A 19,603-nucleotide genomic window follows, 5' to 3' on the forward strand; every position below is an offset into this window, starting at 1 on the left:
AAAGACAGCTCTACCTCGAACTGGTATGCCTGGGAGGATATGCACCAGCGACAACAAAGTTCGAAGTTTCATTTCACGTGCGCAACAAAACAGTTGTGAGAAATACGCCATATAACTTGACGAGAGAAAAGAAGGCATGGCTAAAAGAAGAGCTACAAAAGATGTTAGATGCTAATGTAATTCGCCCGTTGGTGTCTCCCTTCGCTTCACCTATCGCCACTGCTTCGAAGCAGGACGGCAGCTAGCGGCTATGTATGAATTCAAGAGCAGTAAATAACCAAACCCTGTTGATTGCTTTTCCCACGCCAAGGATTGACACTATCATCGATGAAACCAGAGGCTGCACTTGTTCTTCTTGCATAGACTTGTGCAAGGGCTTCTGGCAGGTGCCCCACTGCAAGAAGACACCAAGCAAAACACCGCATTTAAAGGGATAGTGAACAAAAAAATTGTAGCCGAGATTTCTGTCTCCAGTGGTAGCTGTCGCACCGAGAGCGACCAAAACAACACTTTTTCTGAGGAGAAGTGAGCGAAAAGTAATTATTTGAGTGAATATTTCTCAAATCACAGCACCTACCAGCCTCCTCCGAAAGCTCCAGCAAAACTGGATATCGTGTCACGCTTACCCACCTCGAGGCCCATTGCAAGCGATCGTCCACGCTGAGCGCACAAAGGGGCGAGTTGACGTTTGCAGCGACGCGCTTTCTTCGTTCGACCGTCCTATTCGCACCGCTTCCTCGTGTGAGCTGTTTGGAAACCTCGTCTTTCATCTTGTGATTTTGTGGATTGATGTGTGGAGCAGCCGTGTCAATGCCGCAGAATGCCGAGGGTCTGCTGCGTGCAAGGGTGCCGAAATAGTATTGTCGGGCGAGACACGCTGTGCCACTTTTTTCCGAAAGATGAGAAGCTGCGCAGAACCTTAATTTGTTGTTTGTACGACGTTCTGAGCCAGATGTTTGGCCAATTCTGCTAGAATGAATCGAAATCCGCATCGTCTGAAGCGACGGCTGACGAAAAAAACTAAATTCGCCGACATGAGACTGGTGGTGCCATCTCGTTTGCACCAAGGAAAAGAGTGCTCGGTTGCGATGAAACAACGGGAGCAGGCGCGTTAGCCAGCGCAAGTGTGCTGAGGTGCATGTTACCTGCTTACCACTTGGGTTCCTTGTTGGTGGCAATACTGCAGGCTGTGCCTAAAAAATCGGCCTGCGATTATGCTTCTTGGTAATGCAATTTTTGAGGACAGCTGCTGTCTTATTTGAATCGTAGGCGACCGCATACACAACACGCAGTGCCGAATGAAGGCGGCTGTGCGTTTAGCGATCCTAGCCGGCACTTCGGCAATCGAACACCATGCTCGAGGTCGCCGCCATGGAGGAATGGGAGGGGGGGGGTGTAAGGGGTGCACACAGTGGATAACGGAGATGGCTCTGTGTTTCGGCTTGGCGGAACGGGTGTTCTGGCTACTGCCGCGGATGGGTGGCACTGGAGCATGAGCGAAGTGGAGAGCAAGATTCGCGCCCGAGATTGAGCCGGGAGCGCACGCAGCTGGAGCAGCACTGTCTGCGGAGCTGGGTTACGGGGAGAGACAAAGGCGACGCTGACGCGAAGTTCAGGAACGGTGCTCAAGAGTTGCGCTCTGAAACCTTATTGCTCTGTGTTTAGATCATTGATCAAATTCTCGGTGAAAGTACGGAGGAACCAGACCATGCACACCCACTGCGCAACGCGAGGAAAACAAAACTGCGCAGCCAGTAAGTTCGCCCCGCAGCTGCTGACGGTAGGTGCGACGTCAGATCACCGGCTTGTTGTTGGGAGCGCTTTGCGAGTGACGCATTGGTCGCTCATAGAGAGTAAAAAATAAAGCCATCCGCTCAAAAGTAACCCGAATAATGACTACATACTATAGCGATTGTGCCTTAGGAATGCAATTGTGGGGCTTTCTCTATATTCTTGGATTTTTATTCTGTATCCCTTTAAGACTTCATTTGGCATATACGAATATAACCTCCTTCCATTTGGACAGAAAAACTCACCTAGATGGTTTCAAAAGACGATGAACATGAACACAGTTTTGAATCCCTATGTTGGATGCTTCTGCAAAGTCTACGTGGACGACATTATCATATACTCTAAAAGTGAAAATTTGCATGAAGAACACCTAGGTCATATTCTGGCAGTGTTACCTGAAGCTAAGCTAAAAGTTAATTTCAAGAAGAGTGAGTTCTTCAAAACTAATGTGACATTTCTTGGCAGAGTTTTGGATAGAACAACGAAGAATGCCAAAGCAGGATTGGTAGCTCGCATAACAAAACTAATAAAGCCATACGATGTACACTCACTTTGCGTGTTTCTAGGCTTGGCGGGCCATTTCAGAGCATTCATTCAAGATTATGCTCACAAAGGTAGCTGTCTCACAAGGATGTTCCCTTTTGTTGGACAGAAGAATGTGATGGCACCTACAGAATAATTCCGAATAATTTTTTTCTGATCCTGTGTTGTGCTTACCAGACTTCGCGCTGCCCTTTGAATTGAATACCAATACATCTCACTATGGCACGGGAGCAGTCTTGTATCAGAGAGACTCATCATGAACACCAAACCAACAGCTTCATGTAGTTGGAAACAATGAAACCTTGATATATTGAATTAATGCCTATATTGAACACTTTTTATATCACCTGGAAAGTTGCATGCATTTAAATTTTTTTATTTCGGACGGGGTCGGACGTAAAATGTATATGTATTGAACTCTGCCACCCCAGACCATGTGCGCTCTGTTGACGAGTGGTGAGCTTTCCCGCAACACCCTCAAGCATAGTGGTAGCACGATGGGCATTCCCAACTGCTGCGATCGTGCCGAGGGTGCCATTTGAACGTAGCAGCGTGTGCACGCGGCAGCTTGGCTAATTCGACAACACAACGCTTCTTCTGGACAACATCAACGACGCATTACATTCGCCACACTGACTCCTCCTCGGTGTCGTACTTTGCGCCTGCCGCACCTCGTGAGGACTGGTGGTTTGCATCCACAAAGATGCGCGACAATGCACGCTCACTGGGCTCACTCATAGACGCCCTGGCAGATGCCACTTAATACTTTGTTATTGACAGTGTTTCAAAATGCTTCCATTGACGGGCTTGGCGATCGCAGCAGAAGTAGCGGCCAAACAAAGACACTGCCAAGGTTGATCCCACAAGTGCTGATGTTAGCCCACTCCCGATTTCAACTGGTGCTGTAGCTGCTTTGGCCCTTCTATGCCGCTACTGTGGCACTTGCCTATCACTTGTGGATTGTTTAGATTATGTAGAGGACTCCGTGTTTAAGCACGCGGCTGCCAATAAGAAGCAGACTACACTGCTGCAGTACTTTCAGCCAAATAAATAAATACTTTGTGTGAAGATTCCAGTGCATATTACCTGCACCACGATTGGAGCACGATCGGGGATAGTTGTTCGGAGCGTGCATTTGGCTGAGGCTGCCCCGACTTTGCGCAGCTGATGAAGTCGGCGCTGCCTAGGCTAATTGTGTGCTTCGCAATCGACCGCGAGCTCACGGCTGACGAAGTCGGCGATGCTTAGACCAACTGTGTGCAGCGCAACCCAACGCGCACTCCCAGCAACAATCCCCTATCGCGCCCTTGGTTCATTGATTGATTTGCACAAGTTTCTTACGCATGTTTTATGCATTTTTTTAACGTGATTTTATATGTCGAACTATTTAGTGATCACCGCGCTGTCCGATATATCGAGGTTCGACTGTACTACAGCTGCACATTCAACAAAACTGAATTGAACTCTACCACGACGGAAAAAGAAGCTCTCGCCATTTTAAAAGCCGCCCGCTACTTCCGTTCACATTTGGAAGGTGCAAAGTTCAAGCTATACACAGACCATGAAGCACTAACGTACATATTGAAGATGGCCGAACTGAAAGGAAAGATAGCTCATTGGGTATGTGAACTTCAGCAATTTGATTTTGAAGTAGCGCATTGCCCAGGAGGTTCTATGAAGGACGGGGATGCAATGTCGTGATTAGCCATTATGCTTCCAGACAATTATGAAGAGGCAAATGTTGCAAGGATATGGGAAGGAATCGAGGTTTTGCAACATATTAAAGATGGACGAGTTGCCGTTCCTACTTGGTCCCAAAAATATTGGAACTGTATCATGATAGCCCCGAATCAGGAGGCCATGATGACTTTTGGAGAACCTACATGAAATTGACAAGAAGGTTCTTATGGCCTTGTATAAAGCAAGAAACAAAAGAATATGTATTATCATGTCATAAATGCCAGATTAACAAAAATTTAAACAACCCGCACAAAAAATGGTTATACCACAATATTCTAAAACACCATTTGAGGTTATTCATCTAGGCTTCGTGGAACTACGAAAAAAGTCTGAAGGAGTTAAGAAGACGCAAGCCTTCCTGTTGTGTATTGATGAGTGCAACAGGATGACAGCAGCAAGACCAGGTAAAGAAGATGCTAACAGCGCAATTTCCCTTTTGAACAGGAAAATGTTTGACAATACAAAAGTAATTGTCTCCGACAATGGACCTGCTTTCCGAAGTCGTCGGCTACAGGAATAGGCAGAAAAGCATATCAAGTTACGGTTCACAGCGTCCTATCATGCCGTGACAAATGGGTTAGCTGAAAGGGCTACCAGGGACATCAAGCAATACATTAGCGGTACCCAGCATACCCAGGTGGTTGGAAATGTTGTCTGGAAGTGGCAGTAGCTCACCACAACCGCTCGTATACAACTGGCCTGAGATGCACTCCTCTATTCACTGCAACTGGGAGAGCACCTTATCTGCCTTCGGATATAGGGCTCCGCATTGACAAGAACATAAAGCTCCCAAAATCAGCAAGAACTAGCTCCGAGAATCAGCAAGATAGTAGATCAAGGTATCGTGAAAGAATGAAGATAAATTTCGGCAAGAGGCAAAATACAATGTTACCAACACTCGACATCGATGACTTCGTATTGCTAAAAAGAGGGCCAGGCCTGAACGCGGCCTATAACGGACCATTTCGTGTGATCAAGACTGCAAGCCAAGAAGGACACTTAAAGACCATATGGTACGTTGGTCCCAATTACACCATGGAATCCGCTGCTATGGGGATACATATATTCAAGTATCATCCCAGGAGGGATGCAAACAATGCTGGGGGGAATGAAGCAATCCTACGACGACCTGCAAATAGAAGAAGTTGAAACAAGACAAGGGGCAGGGGGAGAGAAGAGAAAGAAGTGCGAAAGAACAAAATGGAGTCTGTGTTGTGAAGCTGCTTAGTGCAGTTTTATTACAAGATATAACAAAGTAAATCTAAAATGTATTTTGCAAACACCAGCATTAAACAAATATATGCTTTTAACACATATTGAAGTTTTTTTTGTGTGTGTGTGTCGAATAAGTCATAATGCCCAGAACATGCCCTAAAACATGCCCAGATTTCCACCATATAACCTTGCAGCAATTGTCGAATTTTTTTTCTGTGAGGCATCCAATTGTGCAAGAACAGTGTAGTATTAGCGACATCCTGCAATGATGTTATATTGGGCATGGCTTGAGTCAAGGAAGGCTTCAGAAAAAGAAACTTGCTTACCCTGGTAATGATAAATCATCCTCTGAACTCATTTGGGTTTGGAATGGAAATAATGCAAAGAGGCAAACTTAAATAATGATAGTGTACTTCACAAGTGCAGCATGTATCGACCGATCTACAAGAACAAAATATGCCTGCAAGACTGCCAACAAAGTACTTTTTATAATCACAGTATATCTGGATACTGCACAGAACTGACACAAAACTGCTAAACATGGAAGGAAATGATGTGATGCAAAGCATTACGCTACCCTTCAGTACATGGAAAGATGGAAGACCTAAATACCAAGATGCAGTCTTTCATCTTTGGAACCAATAAGTGGAATATATGATGAGCAGATGCAGGTTACCGCTAATTGTCAATTAAGGAAGAAGAGCCATGGAAGGATGGCTTGCTCATCATCATCATCAGCCTATTTTATGTCCACAGCAGGATGAAGGCCTCTCCCTGCGATCACCAATTACCCCCGTCTTGCTACAACTGATTCCAACTAGGGCCCGCGAATTTCTTAATTTCATCACCCCACCTAGTCTCCTGCTGTCCTCGACTGTGCTTCCCTTCTCTTAGCACCCATTCTGTAACCCTAATGGTCCACTGGTTATCTAACCTACGCACTACATGACCTGCCCAGCTAAATTTTTTTTCTCTTAATGTCCATTAGAAGATCGCCTATCTTCGTTTGCTCTCCGATCCACATCGCTCTATTCCTGTCTCTTAACGTTAAACCTAAAATTTTTCGTTCCATCGCTCTTTGCGCAGTCCTTAACTTGTTCTCGAGCTTCTTTGTCAGTCTCCAAGTTTGTGTCCCATATGTTAGCACCTGTAGAATGCATTAATTATACACCTTTCTTTTCAATGATAGTCGTAAGCTTCCAGTCAGGATCTGGCAATTTTGCTGTATGTGCTCCAACCCATTTTTATTCTTCTGTAAATTTCCTTCTCACAATCAGGGTCCCTTGTGAGTAAATGACCTAGATAAACATATTCCTTCACAGACTCTAGACAAGGTAAATATACTTGGTAGCAAAGCTTCCATAGAAACCCATACATTCAAAACATGGCGGTTGATCGGCAGTTTATGGGGCTTAGCATCATCTGTGTGATGAGAGAACACTTCCGGCGGAAAGAAAAAATAATGCGATGCCATATCTGTTAAAAACAGGAGTGACATCATTTTGTTCTTGAAGGCACGAAATTTGTTTTGGCGGCCTGCCCTTAGAGCTGTACATTCAAATGCCCCACCATTCAACTTGATGGGCATTTCGAGCATTCAGTGTGGAAAGTTGACAGGAAGAAGTCAGCTGTACGAGTTTCGAAATTGCACTCCTGCACAGAACATACTTCCTTTGGAGGCCAACGAAAGCTTTAAGTGTAGAGTGCTGGTCATATCACGGGACACCAAGCCCATCGGTCAGCGAAGTTGCACGAAACAACTAAAGTAAACAACTATCTGGCAGTCGCAACTCGCAACTTTTGACAGAACAGGCTAAGCAACGACAAAGCTACCCGCGCCACTGAATTAAAAGGAACATTGACTAGAAAAACAGCACAACATTTTAAGGGAGCGTATTGTAACAGGTGAACTTTACGAGCGCACCTTTCTGCACAGTTCAAGAGCTGCATTGCATTGCAAGTGATAGCGGCACAATGGCGTCAAAGCCCCTCTTATAGCAGTGAAAAAGGTACTTATTGATAATAATAAAATAAAATAGAGTTGCCTTTCTTTACTAGTCACGCATATATAAAATTGATTAGGAATTTTATTTTCGTTGAATGACTCTGTGTCTCGCTTTAATTAAAAAACGCCATTTTCTTTCCCAACGTTTGTTGCGTCCAGACATAGTCGCACTTCGATCGCTACTCCCATAACCACTCTTGCTGATGTTGGTGACAATTTGTTCTGAACTGCTTTTCGCCTGAAGCTCCGTGACCTATTTGGATCAATCTTGCTGTAGAGGCTGACTGGCGATCCTGAACTCTTGTTACCTTGCCCGGCTATTGATCATTATCTTTATTTTCTGCATAATAATCTTAAACCCCACTCTTGCACTCTCTCTGTTAGGGTCCTCAATCATTTGTTGTAACTCGTCCCCAGTGTTGCTGAACAGGACAATGCCACCTGCAAATTGAAGGCGACTGAGATAATCGCCGCTGATCCTCTCGTAAGCCCTACAAGTTGAATAGTTTGAATACTTCTTCCAAGCACGCAGTGAATAGCATTGGAGATTGTGTCTCCTTGTCTGACCCTTTTCTTTATACGAACCTTCCTACTTTTCTTGTGGAGAATTAAGGTAGCTGTGGAATCTCTGTAGATATTTTTCAAGGTGTTTACATTAGTCTCATGTACTCAACTATAATGCCTCTATGACTGCTGGTATTTCTACTGAATCAAACACCTTTTCGTAATCTATGAACGCTATATAGAGAGGCTGATTGTACTTTGCAGATTTCTCAATTACCTGATTAATGACATGGATGTGATCCATTGTAAAGTATCCCTTCCTGAAGACTGTCTGTTCTCTTAGCTGACTGAATTCCAGGGTTTCCCTTATTCTATAGGAAATTAGCTTGGTGAATATTTTATGCAAAACTAGAAGTAAGCTAAAGGGCCTATAGTTGTTCAATTCTTTGCCTCCCTTTTTGTCTGGAAAAAAGCTGGCAGTCTTTTCACAAACTGACAAGACAGTTTGTTAAAAGGCTGCCAGCTTTTCAAGCATGTCTCTTGAATTTTTGATTAATCTGACTGTTATTCCATTTGCTCCTGCCGCTTTTCCCCATTTAATGTCTTGTAAACCCTTTTTAACTTCATCGCTAGTTATAGAAGGAGCCCCTGTAACCTGTTCATTACTGCTTCGAGCGGAGGTATCATGACTGCTCTGGGTATTGTACAGGTCATTATAAAATTCTTGCACTGTTTTTACAATATCTACATAATTGATATGAACCTGCTTATCTTTTAGTGAATACATCTTGGCTTGTCCTATGCCATGTTTTCTTTTCACTGATTTCGTGCTGCGCCCATTTTTTTACTGCTTCCTCAGTCTTTCTTATGTTATAATTTCAGATATCCCTCATTTTCTCCTTGTGGATCAGTTTTTACAGTTCCGCACATTCTATCTGATTTCTTGAGTTGGACACTTTTCATTCTTTGTCGTTTCTGTATTAGGTCCTTCGACGCTTGGGAGGGCTTACCTATTGGTTGCCTTGGTGCATTGCCTCTCACTTCAAGTGCTGCTTCTGAGAATTCAAATCCAAGCCTTGTTCGACACATACGCTTACATTAAAAATAAAACAATGTAAGAACCTAGAATTTAATTAAATTCTAGGTTCTTGTGTGCCAAAACCACAATTTGATTATGAAGCACACAATAGTGGGGTCTACAGATTAATTTTGGCCACCTGGAATGCACGTCCTCTATGCACACGAGCATCTTTTGCTCCCCATCGAAATGGTGCTGCTGTGGCGAGGATTGTACCCTTGACCTCAAGCTCAGCAGCGACCAATCAACTTTGGTGGGTACGCTTGGATTGAATTCCCAAGAGTCCTTTCCCCCCCCTTCAGCGAAACATTGTTGTAGGAACACAGTGCCGAAGTTTATATTCATTCAAACAAATCATTTACAATATATGGTACAAGTTAAATAATAAAAATCATTTAACAAGTCAAAATTAAAGCTTCAGTGCTACAAGCTCTCTAAAAAACTGACTTGTGCTGTGACAGCCTCGCATGCCCAGTTGATTGGTGTCACACTTAGTCTTTGTAGTGCTTGTTTGCCCTGTGTCGTTTGTAGTGATGTTTCAAGGTGAACCCCAGGCCACAGATGTCGCACACAAACATGACCACGCGGTCGTGTGACTTCAAATGGGTCTTCAAGTTGCTGTTTTGCTTGAAGGCCTTGCCACAGATGTGGCATACAAACTGGAACGTCAACCACGAGAGAACCAGCTCGTGTTCAAGCGTTGCATGGGTCTTCAAGACATCCCACTTGAGAAATCGTTCATCACAATTTGGGCACCGATAGACTGGGCTGCTTCTCTTATAGACGTTGTCTGTAGCCTCGCCAGTGCCCACGCTCACCTCGTCTGTGCCTCGTTCCCTGGTGGTGTGCTTGAGTAGTGGCGAAGGAGAATCCCGCGCATCACTCGGTCGCGGCTGTTGTGAAGGTGACGTGCCATTCTTGCAGCTATGCCGGCGGGGCCTCCCATGACTGTCGGAGGCATTCTTATTTCCACGCGATCGCATGCGAACACACCAGTCAGTCCTCGTTCTTTTTGGGGCAGTGCTGGGCAGGGCAGTTGAATCGGTGCTTTCACCTTCGCTGCTCGACCAGTCATCCACCCGTACCTTCTCGGGTGACCACTCGGACACATGGGCCACGGTATCCCGGTTTTCTTCCGACAGCTCAGGCGCTGAGCCATCGTGTTGGCTGGCGACATGTGCCGCCAGCTGGGCCTCCTCTCGAAATCCCTTCCCGCAAACACTGCACCTGCAGAAGTCGCCGCAGCTCTTGGTGTGCACGTCCAGGCGCTCCTTGTTGTAAAACAGGCGTTTGCACGTGGGACAGCAGTGGAGCTCGTTGCTGTCGTGCAGCCTCAGATGGCGTTGCAAGTTGTACTTCTGCGGAAAGGTTCGTTCGCATGTCTCGCATCGGTACACGCAGTCGGTGCAGTGCGTTCGCTCGTGTGCACTGCGTGTGGCGACGCGCCGGAAAGTTGCAGGGCACGCGGGGCTCGCGCGGCAGCGGTACGTCACCGAGTCTGCCGTGCGATGTGTGGCGGCATGATTGCGCAGCGTGGCCGCCGTCCCAAATGTGCACGGGCACAAGCGGCACTTGTAGGGCTGCTCCAGCGTGTGTGAGCGGGCGTGCTGGTCCAGCTCGAATGGCGTGCAGAAGGCCTTGCCGCAATCCTTGCAGGCGTACGGCTTGCACTGCTCGTGACGGCGCACGTGGATGCCCAGGTCTCTGGCTGTGCCCAATGCCTTGGGGCACAGGGGGCACCTGCAATGGAGGTTTTCTTCAGGAGGCTGCGTCTCTGGCAAATAAGTTTGGCAGAAAAAAAGCTTTACGTGACGAGACCAAGGTTAAAGAAGACAACAGAAAGGGAACAAAAGCTCCCCACAAAGACAAGTGATCGATAGACAAAGGTTTAGCTTGTCCGTATACACTGTACCGAAAGCACTGGGCATGGTGCTGGTAAAAGAAGAGAATGAGAAGCGCTTCCTTGCCCGCTTCGCGATAGCACCGACCGACTTGTTTCAGTCTACTGCTGCAAAACAACAGCAAATGCTGCTAGGCAAACGCCCCCATTGTAACACAATTACCGTGCATGGAATACTGCATTACCGAGCACATAAATGTGAGCAACTGGGTTGGTGGCACAGACTTTAACGAAACAAGACACGCATCTATTATTGCAGTGGCTATGACAATATTCTACTTATCGCCTGGTGTAACGAGTCTGCAGTAATACAAATGACGACATGCCAGTGCCTTTTGTTCTATGTGCAGGGTGTTTCAGCGAACACTTTAAAAAATGTTTGAAGGTTGCCTTCGGCAGATAGCCCCATTCCAGTTCATGTGCTGGTCTACTCGAAGAGCGGGACATTCCTTGCAGAAAAAAATTGAACTCTGTAATCGACTAATTAACAAAAAAAATCGATAAGTTTATAACTAATTACCCCATGGCCCCATATTGAATTAACAAATTCTAGCCCTGGAGTTCGCAGGGCAGATCCACTTGGAACGAATTCTCAGGAGGACACCTGTTTCGAGATATTAATTCGTGAACTTTGTGGAGAAATGCATTGGTGTTCCAGTTACTTTCTTAACAAAACATTGTTTTATGCATTGACCCACAAAAGTAACTGGAACATTTTATGCAGTGGAATTTACAATGATGAAATAGCATCTATAGCATAGAGGCTAAACCAAAATGAAGTTGCAGAAGCGTGGCACTTCTTTCTTGTAAATATGTCTTGCACGCTTGCTGCCATCATTCGCTTTTCAGATGCCCCATCATCACACTTGCAGTGCCTGTGCGGGTCAGGGATCTAGATGGTGACAGGGCTCGAGATTAAGTAGTACGCTCACTTGAAATGCGGGTGCGAGATAGTAAAGTAATTCTGGCCTATATAATTTGCAAGTACACTTGAAATTTCGTCAAATTGTGACTGTGCCACACCAAGACATTAAAATTTGTATTTAGCAAAAAACCCACTAAGATGGCAACAGAACATCCACAAACACTTACTTGTACTTGTGCTTCTTTGGAGAACTGCTTTTTGTTGCCTCCAGATCTGAGCCGGAACTGACACTCTCCTGGTCATCACTGTAGCTGTAGTCAGCACCTATATTTTTTTTGTTTATAAAACTTTATTGGTAACACTAAGTCTTAAAAAGAGAGAGAGAAAAAAAAGAGGCATTGGACTAGCTAGCAGGCACATAACAATTCACAATTTGCAGGACTGGATGGTAAGACCTTGACACAAATAAGCTTTTTTCAAAAGTTGAGAATGCTTCTTTCCAATAATTTGTGGGGAGCCCTTAAGGCAAAAATGTTCTCTAATCTGTCCTTTACACATATAAGAAAAGCGAGCAAACAGCAGCTGATGTCGAAGAAATTCCTGCTTGGGCGCAGTAGTGTGCCATGTGCCTTGTTTCTTAGACCGCGTTTGCTCTGGGATCAGCCCATGTGTTTCACTGAGTAGAGCCACACTTCCGGTTTTAGGTGTGTGCAGTTTGAGCGAATGCATCTGGGTTCCTTTTCGACCATTTTACACCAATTACTGCCCCGTACATAGCTAGCTTGCTGCGTCTTTTTCATTCTGAGCGCCATTTTAAAGCCTTTTTCGTTGTGCTACATGCGCTTCAAAGCCTCAAATCGCCTTAGTTTCATGAAAGTGGTCAGAGAGTAGTGGCCAGATCCCACAAAACCTTAATCAATCTGACGCTGCCGAATAAGAACTTGTTTTCAGAAGCATATGTCGTAAAAGGACTTGCAGCTGGGCTAGTTGGCAATCAATGGTGGCAAGAGCTTCAAAGCACAAGAAAACATACCAACATGCATGCATCTGCTCACACAGACACCTAAGGAAGGGCCCCCTTTTCTTCACACAAGTGCACTTGTGAAAGAGGGCACCCTTCCTTGGGTGTTTGTGGGGGATATGTAAGTATGTGCGTATATGTTTGTTCTTTTTTTGGCTATGAACCTTTTACAAAGATAAAAAAGCAGCCGTGAACAGAATGAAAGTTCCGAACTGTCCTTGTTAGGGTGCAGCATTATTAGATTTCGCAAAGCACCGATCAACAGGTGCCAAAAGGTTGTGGAAATATGGACCGGCGAGTAAGACAGTTATTGCTGGCTGCTCGGGCAAGTGGCCGAAATAAGTCGAAGGCATGTTTAGAGATTATTGTCTTTTTGTAGTCGGTGCGACTGTGGCACCCCGACAGGTTTTTGTACGAATCCATGTGTCATCGGCACGACCGTGATGGCCCGACAGTTTTTTGTAGGAGCCCCTGTGTATTCTCTGCCTCGCCCATGCATTGAGAGGCTTACTAAAAAGGCAAGGGTGTGAATACTCCAAAATATGTTGTGTCTCTGTGCAGTCCTGTGTCCACAAATTGCTGACAGTGTATGTGTGTCAACAGGTTCTTTAATGTGCACCCAATCCACAGTGCACAAGCGCTTTTGGATTTTTCCCCATTAAAATATGCCTACTGTGGCCTGGATTTCATCCTGCCCCCTTCGACGTGGCATCATAACACCAAATCCATTAGGCCACCATAGTGGGAGACTACAGCACACAAGTGGAAAAGGTTACAAAAGAGTAAAATAAATATAAACACAAACTTCCAACTATAGCTTTTTTGTAGTTAATTAGCCTCAAGTAATACCGCTATGTAATTACCCTTTCAGGGCATTGCATAGGGATGAATAAAACACCATCTAAGAGCACCGCTACAAAGGTGTCATAGTCTGCAATATGCCCTGGAAATCTGTTCCATTCGCTGGCTATTGAATGAAGAAATGAGAACGGCAGACAGTTTCAGCAGAAAGCTCTTCAACTTTGTTGCCATGATCAATGCAGGCAAATACATGTTTTTCAGAAGTACTTAGATCAGCTGTGCAGTTGGTTGGATTATAAAAGAGTTTGTGGAAAAATGTGAGGCGGAAAATTTTTCCTGCCCTTAGTGAGAGTAGCCCAAGGCTCTTTTATAACGAAAATACTTGAACGAAATCAATAATATTTTGCAATGAAATGAGCCACCTTGTTTTAGAGAGAGATTAACCTATTAATCAAGTGGGATAGGTGGGGACTCCAAATGCATGAGGCATACTCAAGTTTTGAGCGTGTAGTGCAAGTATAGGCGAGAAGCTTTGTGTTTTGGTCAGCGTGGCGTAACGTGCGACAAATAAAACAGCGTTTCGTATAACAGCATTTTGTATGTTTCAGTGAAGATGCTGCCAATATGAAATCACCAGGAAAGCTGTGGATGCCCTTGCTATTTAAAATTGTCTACATGTTCAACAGTATCATTGTTTATGGCGTACAAATACAACAATATGCCAATGCAAGTGCTAACTCATTGAATCTCGATATAACTTTCGAGATTTTTCTTCTAGGCCCCGTAGCTTATTTTTACACATTTTGCTGATATATACATATGTTTTGCAATTGAGGTGCCTTTGAATTGGAATACATTTACGAGTTTTTTTTCTGTTATGCTTGTCATTTGCATGTAGTATGTTCATCTGTACATACTTGCACACTTGTTCTTTATTTTAGGTGTTTTTTATCATCTTCGTGTATTTCTGCTGAACTTGTTCTCTTATATTTGTTACACTTTTTGAATGTATGTCAATGTCATGATACTGGTTTATTTTGCTGCCATATCGTAATTCCTCTCACCACTAAACCTTGAACGGAGGCCCCAATATAATGTTTAACTAAGCCATTCCCTTTTGTATTTCATAGCTATCAAAACTTGTAACCACTTTTAAGCAATAAGCTTATTAAGGGTCCCAGTAGTCTCATTGAGTTACGGGACACTCGTCCGTTTGTTATTGCGCTACCTTGTTGTAACTTTTCAATGAACCTAATAAATATTACGATTCTGTAAATGAAGCTGGTAATATCCACATTTTACATCATTGGATCAAAATTTTGTTAAACTAAAATTGCACCTTTTATGCAAATAAGTACAGCTGCTGACAGATTTTTCTTGCACGAAAGGAGCCGTGAAATGCTTGAAGTTATTGCTCAATCAGAAAAAATGAATTCCAATGAGAAAAAAAGACAATATTCTTGAATTTTAGAGTCTGCAACCAAAGATACCATTTTATACTGTGTCGCTATCTTTACATTAGCAGTACAAAGCAAAGCCATGCCATCCACTCCACTGCCATGGCTGATAGCATTGCCCACAGTGAGATTACACTATGAGCCACCTTGGCTCACCAAACCCTTGTGCCTGCCGCAGGTTATCTCTAAGATGCCTGCATCCTTTGACACAAAATGAATATTTTTACTATTAAAATGTTTCTTGAATTAACTTCTAAACTGATTACTTTATGGCACATACTGCAACTCCCTCTCCATTGCAATACATTGCAATGGAGAGAGAGTTGCTGATGTACATGAGTACATTGCTGATGATGATCATCATGACATATTGCAAATTGCCATTTGTGGCAGGTGGCTTCAAAAGTCATATCCACTTGGAACAAAGGCTGAGGACGACACTAGTTTCGAGATATGCATTCCAAAAGTTTGTGAAGTGCATTGGTATTTCAGTAAATTTTTATCTTCCATGCATACAAACACATCTTGTTAAAAAAGTAAGTGGAACAGCACTGCATTTTTACTACAATTGACCGAGCTTACCTACAAAGTGGTGCTACTTTGAAAATTTGTTTCAAGTGGATGTGCCTCGTGAAATTACTGGCTTCAATTTGTGTACTGCAATACATGCACTAAAGTAATACTAGTTAAAAGATTTATTACTGAAGTTTTGCTAGCCAGTTAAGCATTTGGATTTTCAGTGTAATTAATGTACGCCTTTTCGAGTAATCCAGCTCAATGAGTACATTTGTACTACATTTATAAGCCACAAAACCTTTTTAAAAATTCAGTTAACGTTAAAAATGATGATGATGATTGAAGTTTATTGGTGCAAGGGCACCTAAGGCACAAAGAGCACCACGACATGTGTTTTGGATTTATCAAGATTGTAAGTGTAGACTGTGACCTAAAAGAAAGGCTGCACAGAGGCCTACACGTAAGCTATATCTATAAATACTAGTGCATCAATTCTAAGATGATTACTAAAATAGATATAAGGCCTTAAATGAATTTGCTACAGGCACACATGTTAAATTATTCTGGGTTGTCTGAGTCCCTTGCCTTGCAATTCTTGCTTACGCAAGAAGTGTGAGAGCTCAGACATACTTTTGTGCATCAGATTGTACCTTACCTGTGATGCACAATCTGATGGTCAGGATGGAATGAGATGATGTCTAGAAAATTAACTTGAGCAAGATAATTAAGCACTCTTTTCAAGTTAAAAAGTGCATGCTCTGATAGGAACATAGAGGGATGGGGGGTATATGGTGTGAGTAGAGTTCCCTAAAATGAGCCACTTGCTCTCGGTAAAGTTCGGGACATTGAATGAGGACATGTAGGACGGTTAGGTTCTCACCGCAGCGTGTGCATGTAGGTGCGTCAGTTGCAGTCAAGAGGTGTTTGTGTGTGCCATAAGTGTGTCCTATTCTGAGTCGTGCCAGGGTGACTTCGGTGTGTCTATCAAGCTTCAGTGGGAAACGTTTGGCTAATTGCGGTTTAAGCAGGTGCAGCTTTTTTTCGACTTCCTTGTCCCACTCAGCTTGCCAGTGATTATGGAGCGCCTTTCGTACCACAGGTTTTATATCTACACCAGGTACCCAGCTTACATCAATTGTATCCCGATGAGCCGCATGTCCAGCATTTTTGTCCGCCATTTCATTGCCTGCGATGCCAGAGTGGCTTGGCACCCAGCATACAACAAGGGCAAGATTTTGTTTATACGCTAAGTGAATGCGTTTAAGGAGCTGGTTTAACACAGGGTCTCGGCTTGCTTTGCCATATGACAGGGCTATGACAACGCTTAAGGAATCTGTGTATACTATTACAGACTTTTCTACCTTGTGCTGTACTATGTACTCAACACTGATCAGAACACTGTACGCTTCTGCTGTAAAGATGCTGCTATAGTTACTATGGTAACCAACCTGCTTATGTTTCAGTGCATATATCTTGGTTTGTCCTATGCCAAGTTTCCTTCTCTTTGATTTACATCTGCATCCATTTTTTGTGGCTTCTTCAGTCTTTCTCATGTTATAAGTTCGAATATCGCTGATTTTCGCTTTGTTGATTAGTTTTGACAGTTCCAGAATTCTATCTGATCTCTTGAGTTGGACACTTTCATTCTTTGTAATTTCTTTATTAGGTCCTTTGTTACTTGGGAGAGCTTACCTACTGGTTTCCTTGGTGCCTTGCCTTCCACTTCAATTGCTGCTTCTGAAGCCAGCCTAGTTAGGGTTTCATTCATTGCCTCCATGTCATATTCATCTCTCTGTTCTAAGGCTGTTCTCTCTGTTCTAAGGCATATTTGTTTGCAAGTGCCAACCTGAATTGGTCTGCTTTTACCCTTGCTGCATGTAGGTTGGCCTGTTTCTTCACCAATTTTACTCTCTCTCTTCAAATTGAGGTGAATCCTAGCCTTCACTAACCTATGATCGCTGCACTTTACCCTGCCGAAAGCTTCTACATCTTGCACTATGCTGAGCTCGGCAGAAAGTATGAAATCAATTTCATTTCTTGTTTCATCATTAGGGCTTTTCCAGGTCCACTCGGGACGAGTTACAACAAATGATTGAGGCCCTTAACAGAGAGTATAAGAATGGGGTTGAAGATTAATATGCAGAAGAAAAAGATAATGATGATTAGCTGGGCAAAGGAACAAGAGTTCAGGATCGCCGGTCAGCCTCTAGAGTCTGTGAAGGAGTACGTTTACCTAGGTCAATTACTCACAGGGGACCCTGATCATGAGAAGGAAATTTAAAGAACAATAATAATGGGTTGGAGCGCATTTGGCAGACATTGTCAGATCGTGACTGGATGCTTACCAATATCACTAAAAAGAAAGGCGTACAATCAATGCATTGTGCGGGTGCTGACATATGGGGCGGAAACTTGGAGACTGACAAAGAAGCTCGAGAACAGTTTAGGGACCACGCAAGGAATGATGGAACAAAGTATGTTAGGTATAACATTAAGAGACAAGAAGAGAGCGGTATGGATCAGAAAGCGAACGGGGATAGTCAATATTCTAATTGACATTAAGAGGTAGCTTTAGCTTGGGCCCAACTCCGATGCGGCCTATTCAAATACACGTAAAACGCAATAATGTTTCTCTGAAACATCCCTGGACCAATTTTAATGAAATCTGTTGTGTTTGAGAGAGAAAGTTAAATTCTAGTGAGTGTTGGAAGTGGATTTTCGATGTAGGGCTTGAATTTTGTTAAAAAGATTTTGAAAAATTCGAATGTTTGAAAAAAATAGCAGCACGAAGTTTACAAGTTCACAGCTCTGCATCAAGAACAGATATCGTGGTTCTGTAAATGGCATCTATTAGATCATTCAAAGCGGACAAATACAATACGTCAATTTATACCTTACACGAATTTGTTACATTGTGTACAAGGGTCCTGAATTTGCATTTCCGTATTGCTAAATTTTTTAGATTGATGTGTAACATATCAATTTTGTCAGCTTTAGATGTACTGTTAGATGCAATGAACATAATTGTGATATCACTTTTCATTGATGAGTTGTTAACTTGATAGTTTCGGTTGCTAAAAACTTTTGATTTTCGCGAATTTTTTATATAAAATTGACAACCTAAATTAAAAATTCGAAATTAACATCACTAGATTTCCCCAAGTTTTTCATCTAAATCCAACAAACCTCGCAAAATTTGGTGCAGTGGTTGCCGAGCAAAACGAATTATCCTTTCACATGTATTTAGATAGGAGCACCTGACCTATATGAGAAAGAAATGGAGCTGGGCAGGTGATGTAATGCAACCGGTGGACCATTAGGGTTAGAGAATGGGTGTTAAGAGAAGGGAAGCGTAGTCGAGGACGGCAGAAGACTGGGTGGGGTGATGAAATTAAGAAATTCGCAGGCGCTAGCTGGAATCGGTTGGCGTAGGACAGGACAGGCGTGATTGGAGATCGCAGGGAGGGGCCCTCGTCCTGCAGTGGATATGAATTAGGCTGATGATCGATGTTTACATGTTAGAGCAGCTTCCGGTGAAGCGAAACCAGTTTATATCGGTGTTCTGTGGCGAAACGTTAGGCTTCGCCTTGGCGAAAAAAACCGATTGGGCTCGCCGCGTGGTTTGCCGCCTCGGCCGGCGGTTCTTTTTTAAAGGTTTTTGCCACATTCGCCTCCTTCGAGACGTGTGAACGTAGCCTTACGCTGGTGCGTAAAAGAAGAAGAAAAACGCGAAGACATTGATGATCAATATAACCGAATTGAACCACGGCCACTCGGGACAATAACAACAACATCCACACAACTTGTCAAATGAAACAACGAGAAGCATCGATCATGTTCGTGAACGACAACACTTACTCGCCATGGCTTGCACACCCCGCTCGAGCCCGTGCGCCTCAGGAAATGCCAACAGCACGAACTCAGCAGAACTGTGTAGAAGCGCAGCACAGAACTGTCGCCTCAGTGGCCCCACGCTCTATGCCTTTGTAACGGTTTAAATGCGGGCGCGCAGATGCACACATGGTTATCGCGCCATTAGATGGGGCGACGCTACACGGAGTTCTACCATTGGTTCTACCACAGACTTATGCCACCGGAAGTCTAGTAACGTTGACCAGAACTTACAGCATAAATGCTTTTTTCCACATGACATTAGTATTTTTTCAA

General features: G+C 43.8%; 1 protein-coding gene across 1 annotated transcript; it reads right to left on the minus strand.

Annotated features, from left to right (window-relative positions):
* Positions 1-9,197: 9,197 nt before the first annotated feature.
* Positions 9,198-19,552, minus strand: LOC142587381 (uncharacterized). The gene is made up of 3 exons (XM_075698337.1): positions 19,295-19,552; positions 11,869-11,965; positions 9,198-10,616 (listed from the first exon to the last, which is right to left on the minus strand). The coding sequence occupies exons 1-3, from the start codon at positions 19,299-19,301 to the stop codon at positions 9,368-9,370; spliced, it is 1,353 nt and encodes a 450-aa protein (XP_075554452.1). The 5' UTR covers positions 19,302-19,552; the 3' UTR covers positions 9,198-9,367.
* Between the last annotated feature and the right edge of the window lie 51 nt (positions 19,553-19,603).

The sequence above is a fragment of the Dermacentor variabilis genome, chromosome 7 (assembly GCF_050947875.1).
Source record: "Dermacentor variabilis isolate Ectoservices chromosome 7, ASM5094787v1, whole genome shotgun sequence".
Lineage (NCBI taxonomy): Eukaryota > Metazoa > Arthropoda > Arachnida > Ixodida > Ixodidae > Dermacentor > Dermacentor variabilis.